Source organism: Octopus sinensis, linkage group LG5, assembly GCF_006345805.1.
Source record: "Octopus sinensis linkage group LG5, ASM634580v1, whole genome shotgun sequence".
In the NCBI taxonomy this organism is placed as follows: domain Eukaryota; kingdom Metazoa; phylum Mollusca; class Cephalopoda; order Octopoda; family Octopodidae; genus Octopus; species Octopus sinensis.
In genome coordinates, this window is record NC_043001.1 from 16,332,088 (window position 1) to 16,343,759 (window position 11,672).

General features: G+C 41.8%; 1 protein-coding gene across 2 annotated transcripts in view; it reads right to left on the bottom strand.

Annotated features, from left to right (window-relative positions):
• Nucleotides 1-9,839, bottom strand: part of LOC115211836 (beta-galactosidase-1-like protein 2) — a 103,867-nt gene extending 94,028 nt beyond the window's left edge. For both annotated transcript variants that reach the window (XR_004999330.1, XM_029780554.2), the window contains exon 1: nt 8,833-9,839. Coding sequence is in view for 1 of the 2 variants with exons in the window: in XM_029780554.2 (XP_029636414.1) it covers nt 8,833-8,981 (149 nt within the window). In the remaining variant the exon portion in view is untranslated. The remainder of the gene's footprint in view (nt 1-8,832) is intronic.
• Between the last annotated feature and the right edge of the window lie 1,833 nt (nt 9,840-11,672).

The window sequence follows — 11,672 nt, forward strand, 5'->3', positions numbered from 1 at the left end:
TATATATATGTGTGTGTGTGTGTGTGTGTATATGTGTGTGTGTGGTGTATGTATATTCTTTCATTTGTTTCAGTTATTTGACTGTGGCCATACTGGAGCACTGTCTTTTAGTTGAAGAATTCGGCCCCTGGACTTATTTTTTGTAAGCTTGCTACTTATATTATCAGTCTCTTTTGTCAAACTGCTAAGATACAGGGGACATAAACTCATCAACATCGGTTGTCAAGCGACGTGGGGGGGGGACAAACACAGACACAAACATACGTATATATATATTATATATATATATATATATATACGACAGGCTTCTTTCAGTTTCCATCTACCAAATCCACTCACAAGACTTTGGTCGGCCCAAGACTATAGTAGAAGACACTTGCCCAAGGTGCCACGCACGCAGTGGGACTGAACCCAGAACCATGTGGTTGGGAAGCAATTTTCCATGCTTCTTACCACACAGCTGTTTTCCATGCTGGCATGGGTTGGACAGCTTGACAGGAACTGGTAAAGCCAGGGATCACACCACACTCTATAGCCTGTTTTGGCTCAGTTTCTACAATCAGATGCCCTTCCAAACATCAACCACTCCACAGAGTGTACTGGTACTTTTTATGCAACACCCACACCCACACTGCTGCTTTTTTACGTGGTACTTTGATTTTCGGATCTCAGTTCTCTTGTGGTGGGCAGGTTTTCCTGAGTACAGCAAGGCACCACATATCTCAGTCCCCTGTGATCTCCTTCATAAGGTCCAGTATTTTGAGATTGGCCTTCAGCACTTGGTCCCAGGTCCCTCTCTTCCACAACTTCCATCCACTTTAAGTAATCGGCACTTCTTTATGCAACCATCCTAAACCATCTACATCACATGACCAAACCAGTACTGTCTCTTCTCTTACGCACTGCATATAATTCTTCTTATGTCCGACTTCTCTCTCAATACACCAATACTGTCGCACATACATACATGCACACTGCAGTATATGAGGGTTGGAAAGAATGGATGTAACCACAATATTCTGTTGATCTGATGAGCTAGGCTTCTATCCTGGCTTTAGTTTTTATAACATACAATAGTACAATGCAATTTATATATGTTTCTTTACTACCCACAAGGGGCTAAACACAGAGGGGACAAACAAGGACAAACAGATTAAGTTGATTACATCGACCCCAGTGCGTAACTGGTACTTAATTTAATCGACTCCGAAAGGATGAAAGGTAAAGTCGACCTTGGCGGAATTTGAACTCAGAACGTAGCGGTGAACGAAATACGGCTACGCATTTCGCCCGGCGTGCTAACGTCTCTGCCAGCTCGCTGCCTTCTTTATCTAACACGCACACTAGTGCCGACATCATCATCCTTTAAAGTCCGTTTTCCATTCTGGTATGGGTTGGATGGTTTGACTGGGGACAAGGCGGCAAGCTGGCAGAAACGTTAGCACGCCGGGCGAAATGCGTAGCCGTATTTCGTCTGCCGTTACGTTCTGAGTTCAAATTCCGCCGAGGTTGACTTTGCCTTTCATCCTTTCGGGGTCGATTAAATAAGTACCAGTTATGCGCTGGGGTCGATATAATCGACTTAATCCGTTTGTCCTTGTTTGTCCTCTCTGTGTTTAGCCCCTTGCGGGTAGTAAAGAAATAGGTTTGACTGGGGACTGGCAAACCAGGAGGCTTACTTACTTGTACTCGTGATGGCGTTCACCCAGTGTGGGTTGAGCCAGATTCTTCTCCGGTCCTAACGGTATCAAGAACCATGGTGGCCTCCGCTCGACGGTCCCGTGCGAGGTCACTGGAGATAGCAAGCCATTCGTGGTTCCATCTACGCAGACCGACCACCTGCGGCCCTGATAGTTCGGAGAGGTCCTCCTTTATGAACCAGGAGGCTGCACCAGGCTCCAATCCGATCTGGCAATGTTTCTACAGCTGGATGCCCTTCCTAATGCCAGGGAGCCAGTCAGGTGGCACTGGCATCGGCCACGTTCAGATGGTGCTTCTTACGTGTCACCGTAAAATAATTTTTATACATTAAAATAAAATTGTTGTTCTTTCTTGTTCTTTTCTTGTCTTGAATGTTGCTTGGTGACCTCACTGGTGCCGATAGCCCCCAAAACAGCACCTAGCATGCACTGTGAAGTGGTTGGCATTAAGAAGGGCATCCAGCTGCAGAAACCATGCCGAAGCTCAATAATACAACCATGTGGCTTGCTCGATCCTGTGAAACCATCCGGTCCATGCCAACATGGAAAGCCAAAGGTAAACGATGGTGATGGTGACGATGATGAGGGGGAGGGGGAGGGGGAAGAGGAGGGGGTAGGGAAGAGGAGAGGAGGAGGAGGAAGAGGAGGAGATGAGGAAGAAGAAGAAGAAGGGGAGGAAGAGAGGAAGAAGAAGAGGAGTGTGCTTTTTACAAAGGCGGCAAGCTGGCAGAAACGTTAGCACACCGGGTGAAATGCCTAGCGGTATTTCATCTGCCATTACATTCTGAGTTCAATTTCCACCGAGGTTGACTTTGCCTTTCATCCTTTCGGGGTCGATAAATAAAGTACCAGTTATGCACTGGGGTCGATGTAATCGACTTAATCCCTTTGTCTGTCCCCTCTATGATTAGCCCCTTGTGGGCAATAAAGAAATAAGAAACGTTAGCAAGCCAGGTGAAATGCTTAGCGGTATTTCGTCTGTCTTTACGTTCTGAGTTCAAATTCCGCCTAGGTCGACTTTGCCTTTCATATTTTCGGGGTTGATAAATTAAGTACCAGTTGTGTACTGGGGTCAATCAAATCGACTCCCCCCCCCACTAGCTAGCGCTTTATATGTGAAACTGATACAGGTGCTTTTTACATGGCACCAGTATGAGAGCTTTCTATGCAGCCCCAAATGGGTATTTTTCGATGTGGTACTGGCACAGGTGCGTCTTACGTGGCACCAACAAGTGTGCTTTTAACATGGCACCAGCACAGGTGTTTTTATATGACACTAGCACCCACAAGCCCACAGGACAAGGGCTTTTTGGCTGACACAGAGACATGCCTATATGTATGGATGGCCATGATTTTACTTAGCTTGATGTATCTTCTCAAGCACAGCAAATCACCAGAAGTCTCAGTCTCATGTGCTCTCCTCAATGAGGCCCAGCATCTGAAGATCCTTTCTCACCACTTTGTTCCACATCTTCTTGGGTCTACTTCTTTCATATGTTACCCACACAATTAAAGATCAGGTCATCTTCATGCAGTTGTCCTCATCCAACCAAAGTACAAATATATGGGAAACTACCACCTGTATCATCTCTTGTGGAAGGTAGGAGAGTCCAGTTTGCTGGACATTGTTGTAGAGCTGAAAACGAGGTAATTTCTGCTCTTCTCCTCTGGAAGCCATCTGCTCACGATACCAGAGGGCGCACACTCTCCTACCCTGATGTAATCTCCAGGGATACAGGCATCCAGCAACGGGACCTCCGTAAGGCTATGAAGTCTGGCGTAGCATAGTAAATTCCATTGTCTCGACCATGGTCGAACAATGATGATGATAATGTCCTCATCCAGTAAGAAAATAATTCTTCAGAGACACTGGATTATGCTAAATGGAAACAGAGGTAATGAAACATTACTGGTAGGGCTGTAGCAGCAATTGTATAACAAAATCAACAATAAATGGTCAGTAATGTAATAAATTTCAATGGAAAATAAAAGTGCCATTTTAAAATTATGTTTTACTAGCAGCATCGCCCGGCGTTGCTCGGGTTTGTAAGGGAAATAACTATATAAGCATTTTTAGAGAGTTATAGCCAAAAAAATAGCAAAAAAATGTATTAAAAATGGAAAAAAAATGATGGTAAATTTTTTTTTTAAATCGTTGACTCATCGTAGACATTTTTAGAGAGTTACTTCCCTTATATAATAGCGAAAAAATGCATTAAAATGGAAAAAATATGATGGTAAATTTTTTTTTAAATCGTTGACTCATCGTAGACATTTTTAGAGAGTTACTTCTCTTATATAATAGCGAAAAAAATGCATTAAAATGGAAAAAAAATGATGGTAAATTTTTTTTTAAATCGTAGACTCATCGTAGACGCGCGCTAATACCCAGAAGGGCTCGATATGAATCACGACTATAAGATACCCGGTTTTGGTTAAACTGCACCGCAAAATGTGGGAATAGTTAGGAATCTAAATCGTAGGAGACAGACACACAACTTCACTTTTATATATAAAGATTTTCATAAACTGCAGTAATAAAAACTTTATCACATCATTTGATTTTAGAGTAATTATAATTCTTCCATGATTTATTTCAGCAATATTGTGTTCATAATACAACATAATTCAAAGTATTTAGGAATAAAGATCTCAAATGTTTCACAGTCCTTTTAAAATTTTTGAGCCCCCTTTTCATTTATCAGACCCTGGTAGATTAAAAAAAGTCATTAAATTTAAGTCACTCTGAATTTATTGAGGCTCTTTTAAGTTTTGGTGCCACTTCAAACTGTTTGAGGTCCCTTGATTTATCCCTTTTGTTACTGTATTTATTTTGAAATGCTCTGTGTTTCTTTCAATTACTTTAAATATGACAAAGAATTTAGTAAAATAACTTAGTTATCATTCAGCTAGTGTCAGGAACATAAATTGTGACTAAGGTTTGGTGGAAGATTTTAATTCAGAACTTATGAAAACAAGACATTGGCAAACTTCTTCTTTTCTGCTACATCTTTGGCTATGTATACCTGCCGCCCAGCCTCCCTTTTGGCTACCTGGTACAGTTCCCTGCTACCCCCATCCCTCCAGGCTTTCCAGGCCCATCTCTTTGCACTAATGGCTTTGTCTACTGCACTATTCCACCACCATGTAACTCTAGGTCTGGAAGGGACTTTGCACCATCCACAGACTCGGTCTGTGGCACTCAGCAAGCTGTCCTGTAGGAATTCCCAGCTACCTTCTATGTCCGACGTCTGAAGCTCCTCCTCCCACTCATCAAATTTCTTGATGAGGATGTTCCTAAATCTCTGACCATGTGAAGGGTTCTTTAGCTTCCAAATCCTTCTTTTCTGGATTGGTTTGTTTCTTGGAGTCCTTCTGGCCTCAAGCTTAAAGTTACTGATGATTAGTCTATGCTGAGGGATACATTCTTCACCCGGGAGGCTCTTTGTATTCAAGAGCGACCCTGCATCCTGCTGTCTGGTGAGGATGAAGTCTATTTGGCTAGCGGAGTCTCCTGACTGATAGGTTATAAGGTGGCAGTCAGGCTTCTTGAAGTTAGTGTTGCAGATTAAAAGGTTACATGCATCACAGAATTCCAGTAGTCTAGTTCCCTCATCATTTCTGGTACCAATACCATGGCCACCGTGTACCCCAGTGAAGATACCCCGATTCCCGCCCAACATGCCCATTAAAGTTTCCACCCACAAAGATGAGGTCCTTGCAACTAGTCTTTGAAGTAGCCTGTAGAAGGGTATCATAAAAGTGGTCCTTCTGATCATTTGGTAGTCCCGCTTGTGGGGCATAGGCGGAGATAATCATAGCTGTGCCACTCTGTAGGACCAACCTGAGCTTAAGCACTCTATCGCAAACCCTGACAACCACTATGACCTTATATTTCATGTTGCAACTTGTGTGATACAGTCTTTGATATTTTGGCTGTGGCTGCTAAATTTGCTTATTAGTTTTTAAATGCACTGTGATATGATTGACTGTAGATATCTAAACAGTTGAAAATTACATATGCAAACTCACAGCCCCCCCCCCCCGAAACTTATTGCTCCCAAGGCCTCACTAGGTCTAAATCTGGCCCTGCAGTAACATCAACAAATGTATTTTCTCAACCAATTCAAACCAGTAAGAGTGTAGCATATTATGTATATGTGTATAGTATATATAATCTGTGGAGGCACATGGCCTAGTGGTTAGAGCACCGGACTCGTGGTTGAGGGATCGCGGGTTCGAATCTCAGACCGGGCGATGCGTGTGTTTATGAGCGAAACACTTAAGCTCCATGCAGCTCCAGCAGAAGGTAATGGCGAACTTCTGCTGACATTTTCACCACAACTTTCTCATACTCTTTCCTCCTGCATCTTGCAGCTCACCTGCAACAGACCAGCGTCCCATCCAAGTGGAGAACCTATACGCTAAGGAAACCAGGAAACCGGCCCTTATGAGCCAGGCGTGGCTCAAGAAGGAACAAACAACAAAATATATAATCTGCATGTCAGGTTATGAGGGAGGAAGGTTATCAGGGAAAAGAGTTTTTGTGTGTGGAAGCTGTACAGGTACAATTAACACTAAAAATGTAGAGAAAACAGATTTCATCAAATGCCAGGTGGGGAAACTAGATGTAGTTGATAGCTTCTGTTATCTAGGTGACCAGATCAGTAGCAAGGGTGGATGCTCTGAGAGCATAGCTGCAAGAATACAAATAGGCTGGGCAAAGTTCAGAGAGCTCCTACCTCTGCTGGTAAGAAAGGGCCTCTTGCTCAGATTGAAAAGCAGACTGTATGATGCCGGTGTGCAAACAGCCATGCTACACAGCAGTGAAACATGGGCTGTGACTGCTGAGGACATGCATAGACGTGTAAGAAATGAAGCTAGTATGCTTCGCTTGATGTGAAATATCAGTGTGCATGCACGACCGAGTGTAAGCATCTTGAGAGAAAAGTTGGGCATAAGAGGCATCAGATGTGGTGTACAAGAGAGATGACTGAGCTGGTATGGCCATGTGATGCATATCGCTGAGGACAGCTGTGCGAAGAAGTGTCACACTCTAATGGTAGCGGGAACCTGTAGAGGACATGGGACGATGTGGTGAAGCACAATCTCCAAATGTTAGGCCTCACAGAGGCAATGACAAGTGATCAATACCCTTGGTGGTATGCCATGCTTCAGAAGACCCATCAAGCCAAGTGAGAGTGTAGTCGTGGCCAATGCCAGAGTCGCGTAACTGGCCTGTTAAAAGAACCGGTCGAGCTGAGTGAAACTATGGCTGTGGCTGATGCCAGTGCTGTCTGACTGGCACCTGCACATGTAAAAAGCACAGTTTGAGTGTCAGACCTCATGGAAGCAGTGACAAGTGACGAAGACCTTCGGCAATATACCATGCTGTGTAGACCGGTCAAGCTAAGTGAGACTGTGGTCATGGATGGTGTCGGCGTCAGGTCAATGGCACCCATGCTGGTGGCACGTAAAAAAAAAACACCCACTACATACTTGGAGTGGTTGGCGTTAGGAAGGGCATCCAGCTGTAGAAACCTTGCAAAATCAGATCAGAACCTAGTGAAGCTCCCTGGCTTGCCAGTTTTCAGTCAAACCGTCCAACGCATGCCAGCATGGAAAACGGAAGTTAAATGATGATGATGATGTCTAAAATATAATATCTAAAATATATATTCGTGCAAGTTACAGGGTGGCCTCACTATTGCTGATGCCATAAAAATGCACCCAGTACTTTCTGTAAAGTGGTTGGCATTAAGAAGGATATCCACAGCTTTAGAAACCATGTCAAGGTAAACACTGAAGCATGACACATTCCTCCGATCCATAGGATCCTGCCAAAACAACCACCCTATACTAACAAAGAAGAAGAAGAAGCTGATGATGACGATGATGATGATGTATATAAAATGTTCTGATTAAACATTCATTAAAATAAGGTACCAAGGAAAATACCACAGTTTTTGTTGCTGCATTTTGATTTTATTTTTCCACCCCCAGTAGGGATTTACCCTGGTGCAAAAGAAGCTAATCAAGGGCTTTGCAAAATGTGTACAAAATAATTTTAAAATTTGACCTGGTTACAAGCAAATAATTTGTATACACAGCTTATAGTTAAACTGATAAGAGTAGATATTAGAACTAGTTCTAAATAAATACAATTTTAAAAATAAACGACATATAATCAAATATGGTTGTACGGCCTGAAACAAAATTGAATTTTAATTCACTATTTTATATTCAGCACATTTTGTCTTAATTCGTAGCTAGTTTGCTATACAGTGATACAGTAGAGAGGGTCACCATTGTTGGACTGCTCTTGACGCTAGCAGTTGGCCTTAATTCGATTATTAACCCTAGATGGAATCATAGGGTGGAGCCTATCCTTCTCCAAAATTAACCCTAACAGATTATCTTCCAGAAGAGAGAATGACAAACTGACAGAAAAAAAAAAAAAGAAGTGGAGAAAGAGAAGAATCGACCCCTGTATTTATTGACCCCCCCAAAAGGATGAAAGGCTAAGCTGATTTTAGCGTGATTTGAACTCGGAGCGCGAGAGGAACGACTACTGCAAAGAAATCCATCCGACGCTATTAGTTACCTTAAATATATCATATCACGTACATACCCCTACCTTACCGTGCATATATCTCGCATACACGCAGGTATGCATAAATACATGCATGTACGCATTACAGATAAATTCCTCTATTTACATAATATCGAGGTCTCTTTCATTCTTTTGTAGTCTTACCATTATTATTAATATATATATATATATTCCTTTCGGGGTCGATAAATTAAGTACAAGTTACGGACTGGGGTTGATGTAATCGACTTAATACCTATGTCTGTCCTTGTTTGTCCCCTCTGTGTTTAGCCCCTTGTGGGTAGTAAAGAAATATGTATGTATGTATATTCATGTGCTTGTGGAAAAAGATCGGTAACTGCTGTAAACCCGTATCCGTAGGAAACATAAACAGTATCAACAGCAAAAATCAGAAGCAATGGATCCATTGAGTTATATGTAAATATGCCGAAATAATAATAATTATCAATATATTTGGTATGGACAATGTAGAGAGAGAGAGAGAGAGAGAGAGAGAGTGATAGAGAGTGATTCACTTACCTGTTATCAAGTGACTTGAACTTAGAGGCCCAGTACAGGTACAACAAAAATGCAAATCCAAAAATTACAAGACATTGGCCGACACGCGACTGAAGTAAAAAAGACTTCAACATTCTCAATGAACGAAATCTCCGCAATTGTACTAACATTCTAGACTGATCACCTTATATACGATCTTTAAATCTTTTTTATGTAACTTCTTTGTGTAAAATATGAATAGTGGGAGCTGTTTTGTGTATTTCGAGACCGATGGGAGGTTTAGTTTACTAACAATCTCTTTTCTTTTCATTCACATTTTCTTTGTATTAGTCGAGATTTTCGTCCTTGGCTGTTTTATGTCGAGTTCGGGTTTGTTATTTTTGTTATTTCATGCGGTAATTTCTCCGAGTTAATGTACATGCCGGTCCGGAGTGTCACGGTTATTAATTACATACAGGAAACAGAAAGGAGAGAAATGAATAGACATATAAACAATAGGAGACGGAGACGTCGATGGACACAAGAAGGTGAGAAAGTGGGAAAGAGCGAGAGAGATTAGGAGTAAGAAAGAAATAATGAGAGAGACAAGGAGAAAGAGAGATAAATATAGGAACTGAAGGATGAGCTACAAAGATAGATATTACAAAAATGACAGTATAGGCCTTGAAAGAGTCAAAGGGATCGTTCTACCTGCTAGAAATAGCAGTTAAATATCTCTTAAACCATACCCTAACGTGTTGGGAAATCAAAGAGCAACGGACACATGAGATGATGTCCCTAAAAAGACGGGATGGCCATGGTTTGAATGTCGTTGATTATATATCTGCTCGACCAAGGTCGATTTGAGTTAATAATAATGAAGATGACGAGGGCTGAAGCAAATACAACACGGAGCACAAGGCTTCAGGTCAACGACATACTCCACGCTTGGATTCATTCACGGCGCATGCTTTTACATATAACAAAAATAGGGCACACCCTCATTCAAAAGAGACAAAACGAAACAAATCCTGGTAGACCGACGGACTAGTAGGTTATTTGTACCAGGATGTATTGCAATGACAATTTCTGTAGCTATCTCTTTGTTTCTTTTTAACACAGTGGGAGGAAGAGAGGATAAGGACGAGTAGATTCCTCAACCAAAAGTGTTAGAAAGCAGCAGAAAAAGATACCATTCTCTTCCTGCATGACGGCACCATTTCGTTTCGTTTTATTTCGAGCCAACAAGAAAACCTCTTGATAGCCGCTCACTCTGCTTGACATAGCAGCCAAATCTTCCAAACATTTTATGCTATTACTACGAGCCAACGAGGAAACCTCTTTAGTAGCAGTTCAGTCTGCTAGACATAGCAACCAAATCTTCCAAACATTTTATGCTATTACTACGAGCCAACGAGGAAACCTCTTTAGTAGCCGTTCAGTCTGCTAGACATAGCAACCAAATCTTCAAAACATTTTATGCTATTACTACGAGCCAACGAGGAAACCTCTTTAGTAGCCGTTCAGTCTGCTAGACATAGCAACCAAATCTTCCAAACATTTTATACTATTACTACGAGCCAACAAGGAACCGTCTTTAATAGCCGTTCAGTCTGCTAGACATAACAACCAAATCTTCCAAACATCTTATGCTTTTACTACGAGCCAACGAGGAAACCTTTTTAGTAGCCGTTCAGTCTGCTAGACATAGCAACCAAATCTTCCAAACATTTTATGCTATTACTACGAGCCAACAAGGAAACCTCTTTAGTAGCCGTTCAGTCTGCTAGACATAGCAACCAAATCTTCAAAACATTTTATGCTATTACTACGAGCCAACGAGGAAACCTCTTTAGTAGCCGTTCAGTCTGCTAGACATAGCAACCAAATCTTCCAAACATTTTATACTATTACTACGAGCCAACAAGGAACCGTCTTTAATAGCCGTTCAGTCTGCTAGACATAACAACCAAATCTTCCAAACATCTTATGCTTTTACTACGAGCCAACGAGGAAACCTTTTTAGTAGCCGTTCAGTCTGCTAGACATAGCAACCAAATCTTCCAAACATCTTATGCTATTACTACGAGCCAACGAGGAAACCTCTTTAGTAGCCGTTCAGTCTGCTAGACATAGCAACCAAATCTTCAAAACATTTTATGCTATTACTACGAGCCAACGAGGAAACCTCTTTAGTAGCCGTTCAGTCTGCTAGACATAGCAACCAAATCTTCAAAACATTTTATACTATTACTACGAGCCAACAAGGAACCGTCTTTAATAGCCGTTCAGTCTGCTAGACATAACAACCAAATCTTCCAAACATCTTATGCTTTTACTACGAGCCAACGAGGAAACCTTTTTAGTAGCCGTTCAGTCTGCTAGACATAGCAACCAAATCTTCCAAACATTTTATGCTATTACTACGAGCCAACAAGGAAACCTCTTTAGTAGCCGTTCAGTCTGCTAGACATAGCAACCAAATCTTCCAAACATTTTATGCTATTACTACGAGCCAACGAGGAAACCTCTTTAGTAGCCGTTCAGTCTGCTAGACATAGCAACCAAATCTTCCAAACATTTTATGCTATTACTACGAGCCAACAAGGAACCGTCTTTAATAGCCGTTCAGTCTGCTAGACATAGCAGCGAAATCTTCCAAACATTTTATGCTATTACTACGAGCCAACGAGGAAACCTCTTTAGTAGCCGCTCACTCTGCTAGACATAGCAACCAAATCTTCCAAACATTTTATGCTATTACTACGAGCCAACGAGGAAACCTCTTTAGTAGCCGTTCAGTCTGCTAGACATAGCAACCAAATCTTCCAAACATTTTATGCTATTAGTACGAGCCAACAAGGAACCGTCTTTAATAGCCG